Below are 17,081 nucleotides of genomic sequence, written 5' to 3'. Positions count from 1 at the left end.
AATCACACTTGCAGCCAGTTGACATGGAGTAAAGTAGACTCAGCCTCTGTCCTGTGTCCTTGTGTGCACCACATTGATCATGGAGAAAAGAAAGAAGACCAAAGAACTGTCTGAGGACTTGAGAATCCAAATTGTGAGGAAGCATGAGCAATCTCAAGGCTACAAGTCCATCTCCAAAGACCTGAAAGTTCCTGTGTCTACGGTGCGCAGTGTCATCAAGAAGTGTAAAGCGCATGGCACTGTGGCTAACCTCCCTAGATGTGGAAGGAAAAGAAAAATTGACGAAAGATTTCAACGCAAGATTGTGCGGATGGTGGATAAAGAACCTCGACTAACATCCAAACAAGTTCAATCTGCCCTGCAGTCCGAGGGTACAACAGTGTCAGCCCGCACTATCCGTTGGCGTCTAAATGAAAAGGGACTGTATGGTAGGATACCCAGGAAGACCCCACTTTTTACCCCGAGACATAAAAAAGCCAGGCTGGAGTTTGCCAAAACTTACCTGAGAAAGCCTAAAACGTTTTGGAAGAATGTTCTCTGGTCAGATGAGACAAAAGTAGAGCTTTTTGGGAAAAGCCATCAACATTCAGTTTACAGGAAAAAAAAGAGGCATTCAAAGAAAAGAACACGGTCCATACAGTCAAACATGACGGAGGTTCCCTGATGTTTTGGGGTTGCTTAGCTACCTCTGGCACTGGACTGCTTGACCGTGTGCATGGCATTATGAAGTCTGAAGACTACCAACAAATTTTGCAGCAGGATGTAGGGCCCAGTGTGAGAAAGCTGGGTTTCCCTCGGAGGTCATGGGTCTTCCAGCAGGACAATGACCCAAAACACACTTCAAAAAGCACTAGAAAATGGTTTGATAGAAAGCAGTGGACACTACTAAAGTGGCCAGCAATGAGTCCAGACCTGAATCCCATAGAAAACCTGTGGAGAGATCTCAAAGTGGCAGTTTGGAGAAGGCCCCCTTCAAATCTCAGGGACCTGGAGCAGATTGCTAAAGAAGAATGGTCTAAAATTCCAGCAGAGCATTGTAAGAAACTCACTGATGGTTACCGGAAGCGGTTATGCGCAGTTATTTTGGCTAAAGGTTGTGCAACCAAGTATTAGGCTAAGGGTGCCAATACTTTTGTCTGGCCCATTTTTGGAGTTTTGTGTGAAATGATCAATGATTTGATTTTTGTTTCATTCTCTTTTGTGTTTTTTCATTGCAAGCAAAATAAATGAAGATAATAATACCAAAGAATTTGTGATTGCAATCACTTTCAAGAAGAAACTGAGTATATATATATATAGTGTGTGTGTGTGTATGTGTATATATATATATATATATATATATATATATATATATATATTATATATAATTTATTATACTATATAAAGCTGAATGTGTGTGTGTCTGGGATTGGCATCTGCACCGTCGCAGCTGCAGCCACAAAATTTTGCACACTCACACTTCTGACCCCCCGAGAGCGTCATAGACTATGTTGTGAGGCGAAATTTTAACCCCACGTGTTCCAATTTACCAACCAATTTTGCCCCTATCTACATAATGGGGAAAAAGTGAAACGAAAAGTGTAGTCCGCACCGTCGCATTTACAATCACGAAATTTTGCACAGACACCTCATGTGACCCAGGGAACGTCATAGACTATGTTTTGACAGGAAAATGTAACCCCGCGCTTTACAGTTACTCTCCAAAAAACATGCCTCCATTAAAGTAAATGGAGCCTGGAACTACAGGTTATTAGTAGGAGCTGTGATTGTATGTAGACATTCATAGTATAAGAACCTTATATGTGAGGTAATAAGATGTCGGTGGGCAGACGGGGAAAGAGGCAGACGGGGAAAGAGACAGACGGAGCACATTACTTGGCCAATTTAGTTAAATCTGTGTGGAATATCTGTGGTGTTGAAATATATGTTGTGAAATGCTTCTATTAGCTTGGTTTTTGCCTTTTTTAATTATTACATTTCTATCTATTTGTTGTGTGGTGTTTATGTGCAGAATACATTTTTGTTAATACATTCTATTTTGTTAACAGCAGTTATTAACCCGGGCGAAGCCGGGGAGTACAGCTAGTGTGTGTGTGTGTGTGTGTAATAAATATATATATAAATATATTATATATATATATATATATATATATATTATATATATATATATATATATATATATATATATATATATATATATTACATACATACACACACACACACACATATATTATAGAATGCTCTTTCAGTATTTTATAGAACTGCTTTTTTTCCCAAGGTAAGAGCAAAGAAGCCGAAATTAAAAGGATCAACAAGGAGCTGGCCAACATCAGATCAAAATTTAAGGGTAAGTTGGCCTCCCTGTAGATTATATACGGGTGTTGGGTGCTGCTCCGGGGCTGCGTATTATATCATATCCAGGCTGCAGACTGTATGGAAGATACAGGCGGGTTCCTTGAGATATATATATTCGTGTTAATATCCTTCCAAGAGTAGATATTGGCAAGAACTTGAACACCATGCCATATACGCTGATCCAGAGCATCCCAAACATGCTCAGTAGGTGAGTATACCGCCATTGAAGAACTGGGATGTTTTCGGCTTCCAGGAATTGTGTACAGATCCTTGTAACACGGGGGATTTATTGCTTTATAATATCTTTTTATTTTTTTCTTTACCAGGAGACAAAGCTTTGGACGGCTACAGTAAAAAGAAATATGTATGCAAGCTGCTCTTCATCTTCCTTCTCGGCCACGACATTGATTTTGGGCATATGGAAGCCGTAAATTTGCTGAGCTCAAATAAGTACACAGAGAAGCAGATCGTAAGTAACCGGACATGTTCTCCCGGGTTGTCTTGGGCTGTGTTTACACATTTGAGATTTGATGAAGTGTTAGGCGTGGTTCCCAATCCAAAATCCTCCTTTAAGTGCAACTGTCATTTCTATGGCCCATTCACATGCTCCGGAAAAGGTAGATGTAGACATGGACTTGTGAACAGAAAATCGCAAATCCACAAAAGATGTACCGTGATTTCTTTGTCGCTCCATTGGGAGACCCAGACAATTGGTGTATAGGCTATGCCTCCGGAGGCCACACAAAGTATTACACTAAAAGTGTAAAGCCCCTCCCCTTCTGCCTATACACCCCCCGTGCTCCCACGGGCTCCTCAGTTTTTATGCTTTGTGCGAAGGAGGCAGACATGCACGCATAGCTCCACAGCTTAGTCAGCAGCAGCTGCTGACTATGTCGGATGGAAGAAAAGAGGGCCCATAACAGGGCCCCCAGCATGCTCCCTTCTCACCCCACTCTTGTCGGCGGTGTTGTTAAGGTTGAGGTATCCATTGCGGGTACGGAGGCTGGAGCCCACATGCTGTTTTCCTTCCCCATCCCCTTTAGGGCTCTGGGTGAAGTGGGATCCTAATCGGTCTCCAGGCACTGAGACCGTGCTCCATCCACAGCTCCCGGGGACTCTGCTGGATAAGGAGCCGAGTATCGTCAGGGACATGGCCCTGCTACTTTGAGGTACTCTGTGTCCCCGTGGGGACCGCGCACAGAAACACTCCAGCATTGCTGGGTGTGTTAGTGCGCCGGGGACCGCAGCGCTGACCGCGCTTGTGCCATCACACACTGCAGCGTGGCTGGGTGTGTTAGTTTACTGGGGACTACCACGCTGACCGCCGCCGCCATTTTTACACTGCGGCGCGGCTGGGACTGTTAGTACGCCGGGGACTACCGCGCCGACCGAGCTTATACGCCGGCCGCGCTTATAACTTTAGTCCCCGGCTTTTGCGGCCTAGTCTCATTCTTTCCCGCCCCCAGGCCTGCCAGTCAGGGGAAGGGCGGGACGCTGTACAGGACGTCAGCACTGAGGGCTGGAACATGCTTTGCATACTCCACCCCCCTCACCGTGCACAGTGGGGCACCAGTTTCCCGCACTTTCTAGGGCACGCCCACGGCCCCCTCCTCTCCTCAGGACGCCGGCAGCCATTCCTGTCAGCTCTTCTGACGCTGGAGAGGGGAGACAGGCTCGGGGAGACCCAGGCAGGGATTCTGGTGACCACACAACCGCTTTCAGCGGGCGGTAAGCAGCACCTGAGGTGCTGGCCCCACTTGTGCAGAAGTGTACTTATAGATTATATGATTATAGGCTATACTTTACACTGTATGGTGCACTGTTGATTTTTGGCTATATACCCTCCTGGATTGCTCAGGGGAGACAACAGCATGGCGTCCACAAGAAGCAAGGGTGCCAAAACACAGGCTTACTATGCTGCCTGCGCTACATGTACGGCTATACTACCGGCAGGTTCCACTGACCCTCATTGTGTGCAATGTTCGGCCCCTGTGGCACTTGTTCAGCCGGGGCCTCTGCTAAGGGTGGCCCAGGGGGAACCACCTGCTAACACTGTCCAGGTGACGGGGACGGAGTTTGCAGTTTTTACTGAAAGACTTTCTGAGACTATGGCTAAGATACTAGAAGCTTTGCAGTCCAGACCGGTATCTCAGACCATGGGCACTGTGGAATCATTGCTCCCTGGTCCCCCTCAGTTGGAACAACAATGTCCTCCCGGGGTGTCTCATAGATCCCAGGGTGAGGTCTCTGACACGGACCGCAGCCCCAGACCGCCTAAGCGAGCTCGCTGGGAAATCCCCTCGACATCATCACATTGTTCAGGGTCTCAGCGGGAGGACTCTCTGTATGATGAAGCGGAGGTAGCTGATCAGGATTCTGATCCTGAGGCCGCTCTCAACCTTGATACTCCTGATGGGGACGCCATAGTGAATGATCTTATCGCGTCCATAAATCAAATGTTGGATATTTCTCCCTCAGCTCCTCCGGTGGAGGAGTCAGCTTCTCAGCAGGAGAAATTCCGTTTCAGGTTTCCCAAGCGTACAACGAGTATGTTTCTGGACCACTCTGACTTCAGAGAGGCAGTCCAGAAACACCGAGTTTGTCCAGATAAGCGTTTTTCCAAGCGCCTTAAGGATACGCGTTATCCCTTCCCCCCTGACGTGGTCAAGGGCTGGACTCAGTGTCCCAAGGTGGATCCTCCAATCTCCAGACTGGCGGCTAGATCCATAGTTGCAGTTGAAGATGGGGCTTCACTCAAGGATGCCACTGACAGACAGATGGAGCTCTGGTTGAAATCCATCTATGAAGCTATCGGCGCGTCTTTTGCTCCAGCATTCGCAGCCGTATGGGCACTCCAAGCTATCTCAGCGGGTCAAGCGCAAATTGACGCACTCACACGTACGTCTGCGCCGCAAGTGGCGTCCATAACCTCTCAAACGTCGGCATTTGCGTCCTACGCTATTAATGCTATCCTGGACTCTGCGAGCCGTACGGCGGTTGCAGCCGACAATTCGGTGGCAATACGCAGGGCCTTGTGGCTACGGGAATGGAAGGCAGATTCGGCTTCCAAAAAGTGCTTAACCGGTTTGCCATTTTCTGGCGACCGTTTGTTTGGTGAGAGATTGGATGAAATCATCAAACAATCCAAGGGAAAGGAAACATCCTTACCCCAGGCCAAACCAAACATACCCCAACAGAGGAGGGGACAGTCGAGGTTTCGGTCCTTTCGGGGTGCGGGCAGGTCCCAATTCTCCTCGTCCAAAAGGCCTCAGAAGGATCAGAGGAACTCTGATTCATGGCGGTCTAAGTCACGCCCAAAAAAGACCGCCGGAGGTGCCGCTACCAAGGCGGCTTCCTCATGACTTACGGCCTCCTCACACCGCATCCTCGGTCGGTGGCAGGCTCTCCCGCTTTTGCGACACCTGGCTGCCACAGGTAAAAGACCGTTGGGTGAGAGACATTCTGTCTCACGGTTACAGGATAGAGTTCAGCTCTCGTCCTCCGACTCGATTCTTCAGAACATCTCCGCCTCCCGAGCGAGACGATGCTCTTCTGCAGGCGGTGGGCACTCTGAAGGCGGAAGGAGTGGTGGTCCCAGTTCCTCTTCAGCAACAGGGTCACGGTTTTTACTCCAACCTGTTTGTGGTTCCAAAGAAGGACGGGTCTTTCCGTCCTGTCCTGGACCTAAAACTGCTCAACAAACACGTAAAGACCAGGCGGTTCCGGATGGAATCTCTCCGCTCCGTCATCGCCTCAATGTCCCAAGGAGATTTCCTTGCATCGATCGATATCAAAGATGCTTATCTCCACGTACCGATTGCTCCAGAGCATCAGCGCTTCCTGCGCTTCGCCATAGGAGACAAACACCTTCAGTTCGCGGCACTGCCGTTCGGCCTGGCGACAGCCCCACGGGTTTTCACCAAGGTCATGGCTACAGTAGTTGCGGTCCTCCACTCTCAGGGTCACTCGGTGATCCCTTACTTAGACGATCTGCTGGTCAAGGCACCCTCTCAAGAGGCATGCCAACACAGCCTCAACGCTACTCTGGAGACTCTCCAGAGTTTCGGGTGGATCATCAATTTTCCAAAGTCAAATCTGACACCGGCCCAATCACTAACATATCTTGGCATGGAGTTTCATACTCTCTCAGCGATAGTGAAGCTTCCGCTGAACAAACAGCGTTCACTACAGACAGGGGTGCAATCTCTCCTTCAAGGCCAGTCGCACCCCTTGAGGCGCCTCATGCACTTCCTAGGGAAGATGGTAGCAGCAATGGAGGCAGTTCCTTTTGCGCAGTTTCACCTGCATCCTCTTCAATGGGACATCCTACGCAAATGGGACAGGAAGCCGACGTCCCTCGACAGGAACGTCTCTCTCTCTCAGGCAACCAAAGCTTCCCTTCGGTGGTGGCTTCTTCCCACTTCATTATCGAAGGGGAAATCCTTCCTACCCCCATCCTGGGCGGTGGTCACGACGGACGCGAGTCTGTCAGGGTGGGGAGCAGTTTTTCTCCACCACAGGGCCCAGGGTACGTGGACTCAGCAAGAGTCCAAACTCCAGATCAATGTTCTGGAGATCAGGGCAGTGTATCTTGCCCTAAAAGCGTTCCAGCAGTGGCTGGAAGGCAAGCAGATCCGAATTCAGTCGGACAACTCCACAGCGGTGGCTTACATCAACCACCAAGGTGGAACACGCAGTCGGCAAGCCTTCCAGTAAGTCCGGCGGATTTTGATGTGGGTGGAAGCCACGGCCTCCACCATCTCCGCAGTTCACATCCCGGGCGTGGAAAACTGGGAAGCAGACTTTCTCAGTCGCCAGGGCATGGACGCAGGGGAATGGTCCCTTCACCCGGACGTGTTTCAGGAGATCTGTTGCCGCTGGGGGATGCCGGACGTCGACCTAATGGCGTCCCGGCACAACAACAAGGTCACGGCATTCATGGCACGATCTCACGATCACAGAGCTCTGGCGGCAGATGCCTTAGTTCAGGATTGGTCGCAGTTTCAACTCCCTTATGTGTTTCCTCCGTTGGCACTGTTGCCCAGAGTGTTACGCAAGATCAGGGCCGACTGCCGCCGCGCCATCCTCGTCGCTCCAGACTGGCCGAGGAGGTCGTGGTACCCGGATCTGTGGCATCTCACGGTCGGCCAACCGTGGGCACTACCAGACCGACCAGACTTGCTGTCTCAAGGGCCGTTTTTCCATCTGAATTCTGCGGCCCTCAACCTGACTGTGTGGCCATTGAGTCCTGGATCTTGGCGTCTTCAGGATTATCTCAAGAGGTCATTGCCACTATGAGACAGGCTAGGAAACCAACGTCCGCCAAGATCTACCACAGGACGTGGAAAATATTCCTGTCGTGGTGCTCTGCTCAGGGTTTTTCTCCCTGGCCATTTGCCTTGCCCATTTTTCTGTCCTTTCTTCAATCCGGATTGGAAAAGGGTTTGTCACTCGGCTCCCTTAAGGGACAAGTCTCTGCGCTTTCTGTTTTTTCAGAAGCGCCTGGCCAGACTTCCACAGGTACGCACATTCCTGCAGGGGGTTTGTCACATAGTCCCTCCTTACAAGCGTCCGTTAGAACCCTGGGATCTGAACAGGGTGCTGATGGTTCTTCAGAAACCACCGTTCGAGCCAATGAGGGATATTTCTCTCGCACGCCTTTCGCAGAAAGTGGTTTTCCTAGTAGCAGTCACTTCACTTCGGAGAGTGTCTGAGCTAGCAGCGTTGTCATGCAAAGCCCCTTTCCTGGTGTTTCACCAGGACAAGGTGGTTCTGCGTCCGGTTCCGGAATTTCTCCCTAAGGTGGTATCCCCCTTTCATCTCAATCAGGATATCTCCTTACCCTCTTTTTGTCCTCATCCAGTTCACCAATGTGAAAAGGATTTGCACTTGTTAAATCTGGTGAGAGCACTCAGATTCTACATTTCCCGTACGGCGCCTCTGCGCCGCTCCGATGCACTCTTTGTCCTTGTCGCTGGCCAGCGTAAAGGGACACAAGCTTCCAAATCAACCCTGGCTAGGTGGATCAAGGAACCAATTCTCGAAGCTTATCGTTCCTCGGGGCTTCCGGTTCCCTCAGGGCTGAAGGCCCATTCTACCAGGGCTGTGGGAGCGTCCTGGGCCTTGCGGCACCAGGCTACGGCTCAGCAGGTGTGTCAGGCAGCTACCTGGTCGAGCCTGCACACTTTCACGAAACACTATCAGGTCCATACCTATGCTTCGGCAGATGCCAGCCTAGGTAGGCGAGTCCTTCAGGCGGCGGTTGCCCACCTGTAGGACGGAGCCGTTACGGCTCTATTATGAGGTATTATTTACCCACCCAGGGACTGCTTTTGGACGTCCCAATTGTCTGGGTCTCCCAATGGAGCGACAAAGAAGAAGGGAATTTTGTTTACTTACCGTAAATTCCTTTTCTTCTAGCTCCAATTGGGAGACCCAGCACCCGCCCCTGTTTTTTTGTGTACACATGTTGTTCATGTTGAATGGTTTCAGTTCTCCGATATTCCTTCGGATTGAATTTACTTTAAACCAGTTTATAATTTTTTCCTCCTTCTTGCTTTTGCACCAAAACTGAGGAGCCCGTGGGAGCACGGGGGGTGTATAGGCAGAAGGGGAGGGGCTTTACACTTTTAGTGTAATACTTTGTGTGGCCTCTGGAGGCAGAAGCTATACACCCAATTGTCTGGGTCTCCCAATTGGAGCTAGAAGAAAAGGAATTTACGGTAAGTAAACAAAATTCCCTTCTTTCGGTTTATAAGACGCATCCCAAATTTAGAGGAGAAAAAAAGGGCGGCAGCGGTGGTGGAGTGAGGTCACAGGAGGCAGGGGCAGTGGTGGAATAGGGCAATGCTGGGGCTGCACTGTGCTGGGGCTTCAGGCGCCACCCTGAAATTTCGGCAGTATGGACTTCAAATAATGGAGCCCGGAGTCGGCACATGTGCAGATGGAGCTCTCGGCTTAAGTTCTCATCTGCGCACGTGCCACCTCCGGCCCATTGATCTCCCAGCAAGCAGACTTAAGGAAAATGGCGCCTGGAGTAGGCATGTGCGCAGATGAGAACTTGAGCCAAGAGCTCCATCTGTGTATGTGCAAACTCCAGCGCCGACGTTTTCAGGATGGCGCCCCCAGCACAACGCCCTCGGCCTGCAGCCACAGCGCAGCCTCAGCACAGCACCCTCGGCACACAGATTCAGCACAACGCCCCCGCATCCCTAGCAAAGCGCCCTCGGCCCACAGCACAGCGCACTTCCAGCACAGCACCCACAGCTCCAGTACAGCACCCACAGCTCCAACACACTGCCTTTGGCCCACAGCGCAGTTCCAGCACAGCACCCGCAGCTCCAGTACAGCACCCGCAGCTCCAGTACAGCACCCACAGCTCCAGCACACTGCCTTTGGCCCACAGCACAGTTCCAGCACAGCACCCACAGCTCCAGCACACTGCCTTTGGCCCACAGCACAGTTCCAGCACAGCACCCACAGCTCCAGCACACTGCCTTTGGCCCACAGCACAGTTCCAGCACAGCACCCGCAGCTCCAGTACAGCACCCGCAGCTCCAGTACAGCACCCACAGCTCCAGCACACTGCCTTTGGCCCACAGCACAGTTCCAGCACAGCACCCACAGCTCCAGCACACTGCCTTTGGCCCACAGCACAGTTCCAGCACAGCACCCACAGCTCCAGCACACTGCCTTTGGCCCACAGCACAGTTCCAGCACAGCACCCACAGCTCCAGCACACTGCCTTTGGCCCACAGCACAGTTCCAGCACAGCACCCGCAGCTCCAGTACAGCACCCGCAGCTCCAGTACAGCACCCACAGCTCCAGCACACTGCCTTTGGCCCACAGCACAGTTCCAGCACAGCACCCACAGCTCCAGCACACTGCCTTTGGCCCACAGCACAGCGCAGTTCCAGCACAGCGCCCGCGGCATTGCTCCTGCGTCTCCTCTCCAGCATTCCCAGTAAGCAACATTTAGATTATAAGACACACCCCTCATTTTCCTCTTACATTTTTGGGAAGAAAAGTGCGTCTTATAATGCGAAATATACGGCATTTGCACAAAGGTGAAGTGACGTTGTTGCATCTGATGAGTCTTTCCTGCCTTTTTTTAGGGTTATCTTTTTATCTCCGTTCTGGTGAATTCCAACAGCGAGCTGATTCGTCTCATTAACAACGCCATTAAGAATGACCTGGCCAGCCGAAACCCCACCTTCATGTGCCTGGCCCTGCATTGCATCGCCAACGTCGGCAGCAGGGAAATGGCAGAAGCTTTTGCATCCGAGATCCCCAGGATTCTTGTTGCAGGGTAAGATTTCTATATTATGTACTGTAGATGATGGGATATTCAAAGTCTTTGCAATTTTATATTGAGAAACTTTTTTTTTTTCTTTTTTCCTTAAAGTGTTGGACAATTTCTAGATGCAGTGAATCTCTGACAATCTTTGCTTTGGAGAGACTCTGCCTCTCTTTTTATACAGTTGAAAATTAAGCCTCCAGCTGTTTTATCATATTCCATTCAAGGACGTTTACTTTTTTTTTTTTTAATTCTATCGAATATGTCTAATAGCAGATGATGTCTTGTTTTCTACAGGGACACGATGGATAGCGTGAAGCAGAGTGCTGCCCTGTGCCTGTTAAGACTATACAAGACCTCACCTGACCTCGTGCCAATGGGTGAATGGACGTCGCGGGTGGTCCATCTCCTTAATGATCAGCACATGGTACGTGTTTAAGAAAATTACACCTTGTTAGGTTTTTTTCTTTTTCTATTGTGCATATGTACTTTTACTTTAGTTTTGTAAGACAGTCCCCAAATTTAGAGGGGACAAAAATATGGGGTCCGTCTTATAATTCGGTGGTGTTTTACCGGAGGGGGGACTGCAGCGGTGATGGAGCGGGGTCGCTGGAATAGAGCGATGCTGTGGGTGGTGCAGTGGGTGTCCCAGATGCTTGTTGCGGGCACTGTGAGGTAGAAGGACCATCCAAAAATGTCTGCAGTGCGGGCTTCAAAGAAATGGCGGCCAGAGATGGCGCATGCGCAGATGGAGCTTTCGGCTCAATGACAAGCCGCGATCTCATCTGCGTAGGCACCATTTTCCTTACGTCCGCTGCTGGGAGATCAATGGGTCGGAGGCGGCTCGTTTGCAGATGAGATCTTGAGCCAAGAGCTCCATCTGCGCACATGCAGACTCCGGGCGCCATTATTTGAAGCCCGCACCGCCAACATTTTTCAGAATGGCGGCCCATACCTCACTGCACACAGCACAGCGCCCACGGCCCACAGCATCTCCTGTGATCCCTCTCCACCACCTGTTAAGATATGTTCGGATTATAAGACGCACCCCTCATTTTCCTCTCAAATTTTTAGGAGTAAAAGTGCGTTTTGTAATCCAAAAAATACGGTAAGTACACCCTGACGACGGGTTGAGAAAAATTTGTATTCCGCTTGTTTTGCGTTCAGGTAAAAATAGCCGAGGGTCTGGAAGACATGATTGCATTATATCTTTGCAAGTATGAGTCACAGCAGAAATGAATAGTTAATTTGATTATTTCTGCAGAAAATACAGCACGGCAAGTAAATATCACGGTGCAGCCATCTCTGCATTATCCTGCTTGGCTCGCGGCGCCCGGATGCCTTTTATGATAAAGGCTGCAGTGTATAGTTGGATTACTAAACCATTGAACTGTAAAGCTGCAGACACAGATTATGACATCTGATAGGTTTATATGGATTTCCTACAATGGTGATGTTCCCTTTGTTATAACAGGGAGTGGTGACCGCAGCTGTGAGCCTCATTACCTGCCTGTGCCGGAAGAATCCCGACGACTTCAAGACATGTGTCTCTCTAGCCGTCTCCAGACTTAGTAGGGTACGTATTATCTATATTTAGGCACACTTCCACAGGGTCAATCAGATTGTGTGTACAGAGGTAAGTATATCCTCCCCTCCAAGCTCTCGTTGGATAAATCAAATTTCCAATTATCAAGGACGTCTGTTTCTCTCTGACGCCTGCGCTAATGAACAGTTTTCACATTTCACGGTCTCCTGAAATATGATTGAACCCACAGAGGATAATTTTGTGAAATTGACAAAGGTAGAGACTTAGATTAGGACTTTATTATGAACTTCTGGCTGGCAGGTAAAATCTCATCTTTCCAGGATTTACAATTTAATTGCAATGTGCCACCTTTGATGCATTTACATTGAAGGTTAAGGTTAATACATGGTGAGGTGCTCTTTACGGGCAGTTTTTGACCCACTCTCTGGTCTTTAACTGAATCAAACTTGGATAGCTACAGAGCTCCATATTGTTAAGGAGAAACTGGTAGAGAAAGCCTGCGAGGCCTGCTTCTCCTGCTCATGACGTAGCCTGCTTCTCCTGCTCATGACGTAGCCTGCTTCTCCTGCTCATGACGTAGCCTGCTTCTCCTGCTCATGACGTAGCCTGCGAGTCCTGCTTCTCCTGCCCACTGGTAGAGAAAGCCTGCGAGTCCTGCTTCTCCTGCCCACTGGTAGAGAAAGCCTGCGAGTCCTGCTTCTCCTGCCCACTGGTAGAGAAAGCCTGCGAGTCCTGCTTCTCCTGCCCACTGGTAGAGAAAGCCTGCGAGTCCTGCTTCTCCTGCTCATGACGTAGCCTGCGAGTCCTGCTTCTCCTGCTCATGACGTAGCCTGCGAGTCCTGCTCATGACGTAGCCTGCGAGTCCTGCTTCTCCTGCTCATGACGTAGCCTGCGAGTCCTGCTTCTCCTGCTCATGACGTAGCCTGCGAGTCCTGCTTCTCCTGCCCACTGGTAGAGAAAGCCTGCGAGTCCTGCTTCTCCTGCTCACTGGTAGAGAAAGCCTTCGAGTCCTGCTTCTCCTGCCCACTGGTAGAGAAAGCCTGCGAGTCCTGCTTCTCCTGCTCATGACGTAGCCTGCGAGTCCTGCTTCTCCTGCTCATGACGTAGCCTGCGAGTCCTGCTTCTCCTGCTCATGACGTAGCCTGCGAGTCCTGCTCATGACGTAGCCTGCGAGTCCTGCTTCTCCTGCTCATGACGTAGCCTGCGAGTCCTGCTTCTCCTGCTCATGACGTAGCCTGCGAGTCCTGCTTCTCCTGCTCACTGGTAGAGAAAGCCTTCGAGTCCTGCTTCTCCTGCTCACTGGTAGAGAAAGCCTTCGAGTCCTGCTTCTCCTGCCCACTGGTAGAGAAAGCCTGCGAGTCCTGCTTCTCCTGCTCATGACGTAGCCTGCGAGTCCTGCTTCTCCTGCTCATGACGTAGCCTGCGAGTCCTGCTTCTCCTGCTCATGACGTAGCCTGCGAGTCCTGCTCATGACGTAGCCTGCGAGTCCTGCTTCTCCTGCTCATGACGTAGCCTGCGAGTCCTGCTTCTCCTGCTCATGACGTAGCCTGCGAGTCCTGCTTCTCCTGCCCACTGGTAGAGAAAGCCTGCGAGTCCTGCTTCTCCTGCTCACTGGTAGAGAAAGCCTTCGAGTCCTGCTTCTCCTGCCCACTGGTAGAGAAAGCCTGCGAGTCCTGCTTCTCCTGCCCACTGGTAGAGAAAGCCTGCGAGTCCTGCTTCTCCTGCTCATGACGTAGCCTGCGAGTCCTGCTTCTCCTGCTCATGACGTAGCCTGCGAGTCCTGCTTCTCCTGCTCATGACGTAGCCTGCTTCTCCTGCTCATGACGTAGCCTGCAAGTCCTGCTTCTCCTGCTCATGACGTAGCCTGCGAGTCCTGCTCATGACATAGCCTGCGAGTCCTGCTTCTCCTGCTCATGACGTAGCCTGCGAGTCCTGCTTCTCCTGCTCATGACGTAGCCTGCGAGTCCTGCTCATGACGTAGCCTGCGAGTCCTGCTTCTCCTGCTCATGACGTAGCCTGCTTCTCCTGCTCATGACGTAGCCTGCGAGTCCTGCTTCTCCTGCCCACTGGTAGAGAAAGCCTGCGAGTCCTGCTTCTCCTGCCCACTGGTAGAGAAAGCCTGCGAGTCCTGCTTCTCCTGCTCATGACGTAGCCTGCGAGTCCTGCTTCTCCTGCTCATGACGTAGCCTGCGAGTCCTGCTTCTCCTGCTCATGACGTAGCCTGCGAGTCCTGCTCATGACGTAGCCTGCGAGTCCTGCTTCTCCTGCTCATGACGTAGCCTGCGAGTCCTGCTTCTCCTGCTCATGACGTAGCCTGCGAGTCCTGCTTCTCCTGCCCACTGGTAGAGAGAGCCTGCGAGTCCTGCTTCTCCTGCCCACTGGTAGAGAAAGCCTGCGAGTCCTGCTTCTCCTGCTCACTGGTAGAGAAAGCCTTCGAGTCCTGCTTCTCCTGCCCACTGGTAGAGAAAGCCTGCGAGTCCTGCTTCTCCTGCTCATGACGTAGCCTGCGAGTCCTGCTTCTCCTGCTCATGACGTAGCCTGCGAGTCCTGCTTCTCCTGCTCATGACGTAGCCTGCGAGTCCTGCTTCTCCTGCTCATGACGTAGCCTGCGAGTCCTGCTTCTCCTGCTCATGACGTAGCCTGCGAGTCCTGCTTCTCCTGCTCATGACGTAGCCTGCGAGTCCTGCTCATGACGTAGCCTGCGAGTCCTGCTTCTCCTGCTCATGACGTAGCCTGCGAGTCCTGCTTCTCCTGCTCATGACGTAGCCTGCGAGTCCTGCTTCTCCTGCTCATGACGTAGCCTGCGAGTCCTGCTTCTTCTGCTCATGACGTAGCCTGCGAGTCCTGCTTCTTCTGCCTACTGGTAGTGAGAGCCTGCGTGTCCTGCTTCTCCTGCCCATTGGTAGTGAGAGGCTGCGAGTCATTCTTGCTCCGCCCATTGGTAAGGAGAGCCTGCGAGTCCTGCTTGCTCCACCCACACGGAGAGAAGGCCCTCCCAGCTCTGCTCACCCGCCCATGCGGAGAGACGCCCTCCAGCTCTGCCCTCTTCCGCTCACGAGAGAGAACCTGCGAGCCCCCCTGCCCATGCGGGGAGATGCCGCCCTGCCCTGCCCATGCGGGGAGACTGCCGGCCAGCCCTGCTTTCTCACACGTTGACACCTCTGCATGCTGATGACTTTATATAGGAGCTGCTTTGAATGTATGTGTCGGGGAAGCCGGGCTTTCTTTGTTTCTCTGAGTGTTGTCTATCATCATATTTTTCAAAGGATCTTGCAGGTATCCTAACTAATACATCCCCGTCAGGGGCGTAACTACCGCGGTCGCAGGGGTCGCGATTGCGACCGGGCCCGCAGGTTAGGGGCCCGCGCTGCAGATCAGCAGCAGCTCCTGTCAGTGAGAGCGGTTCCTGCATTTTCAGTAGAAGCGGCCGGGCAGCGTGAGCTCTGCCCCCTCCAGTCTCTGCACGTGAGTACTGTACACTGTGCTGCCGGCCTCTGCAGGAGATATAACAGGTGAGGGCAGCAGCGCAGGCTGTATAGACTCTGCCTCCCTTCCATCGCTCTGTGCAGTCACCGACAGCGTCTGATGGTTTATTTACTGATGTGCGACCATGTGGAGACGGGTGAGCTGTGGCAGGAAAGTGCATCTGACCTTTACGTTCTATGTTATCTTAATGTAATAATGTATGCTGCTTTGGACACTTTGGGATTTGGGGGGGGGGAGGGGATGAGGCTGATCAGGTGATTGGGGCCATCCCACAGAATCAGGCACACTGTGAGCAGAGGGGAGGGAGTGTTTGCAGCAGTTTGATGAAAGCCGCACAGCCAGGTCCTGTATCTAAATCCAGCTAAATTACTGTGCACTGCTCTGCTACATACACAGTTGCCCTTGTGCACATGTGGCTTTTTTCATGCGTTTTTCCTTGCTTTTTTAATCTATAAAAGCAAGGAAAAATCATCTCAGCAAAGTCTGAGAATCCTCACTTGCTGTGCCCACGCTGTTTTTTGCAGTTTTTGTTGCTGAAAATAGAAGCAGCGTGTCAGTTGTTTCTGCATTTTTTTCCTGCTTTTTAACCAATTGACTTCAATGGAGTCAGTGAAAAATGCAGGAAAAAACGCATGTGTAATGCCCACGTTGAATATTTGTATGTTATATGCTTTTTTTGATGTCACTGGGGCTCCCTGCAGCCATTTCCTTATCTCAGTCTTTACTGCAGGACATTGCTTCTGGGAAGTCCGGTGATATCACAAGGTGAATCGAGTTCATGCCTGCAGATCACCGGGGTTTCCTGCAGATCCGCCGCCATGAACTCGGTTCACCTTGTGATGTCACCAGGGTTTCCTGCATCTAGGCCTCATGGTCTTTACCACGGGACCTTGTTGCAGGGAACTCTGGTGACGGAGGTGCCCTGGTTTGTGAGGCGATCCATACCTCAGTAAACCGGGGTCATCATGGTGATGACCCAGGGTTGCCATGGCAGTGATCGGATCCCTGTGATTGCACTACAGGGACCCGATCGCCAGAGAGGGGTAAGCGATGCCTCTCCCTGCCTTCTGAATGTAGCAATCACATTGATTGCAGCATTTAGAGGGTTAAACTGCCGAGAGCGGCGCGGGTACTGCTCCTGGCAGCGAGAGCCAGGACCTGGCGACCGCGGGGGTACAGCGCTTGAACCCCCATGATTGCCATGACTAAAAAACGCTCAAAGAAGTAGGTGAAAAAACACGCAAACGCAATAAAAAATGCTCATTTTTTTCAGTTGCTTTTTTTTGTTCCAAACATGCATTTTTATGTGCAGATTTTCTGCACATAAAAACGCAAAGTGGGCACATGGCCTAAAGTAGATTTGATGCAGTATGTCCTGGGAGGGTGCTTTAACTTTA

At 51.1% G+C, this 17,081-nt stretch overlaps 1 protein-coding gene across 3 annotated transcripts in view; it reads left to right on the top strand.

The window, feature by feature from the left end:
• Window positions 1-17,081, top strand: part of LOC142256663 (AP-2 complex subunit alpha-1) — a 225,657-nt gene that overhangs the window by 12,667 nt on the left and 195,909 nt on the right. For all 3 annotated transcript variants that reach the window (XM_075328480.1, XM_075328479.1, XM_075328478.1), the window contains exons 2-6: window positions 2,279-2,347; window positions 2,682-2,824; window positions 10,471-10,664; window positions 10,950-11,079; window positions 12,127-12,228. In XM_075328480.1, coding sequence (XP_075184595.1) covers window positions 2,279-2,347; window positions 2,682-2,824; window positions 10,471-10,664; window positions 10,950-11,079; window positions 12,127-12,228 — 638 coding nt within the window. The remainder of the gene's footprint in view (window positions 1-2,278; window positions 2,348-2,681; window positions 2,825-10,470; window positions 10,665-10,949; window positions 11,080-12,126; window positions 12,229-17,081) is intronic.

Source organism: Anomaloglossus baeobatrachus, chromosome 11 (assembly GCF_048569485.1).
Source record: "Anomaloglossus baeobatrachus isolate aAnoBae1 chromosome 11, aAnoBae1.hap1, whole genome shotgun sequence".
In the NCBI taxonomy this organism is placed as follows: Eukaryota; Metazoa; Chordata; class Amphibia; order Anura; family Aromobatidae; genus Anomaloglossus; species Anomaloglossus baeobatrachus.
Note: the sequence above shows the minus strand (reverse complement) of the source record. Positions and strands in the feature narration are given on the sequence as shown.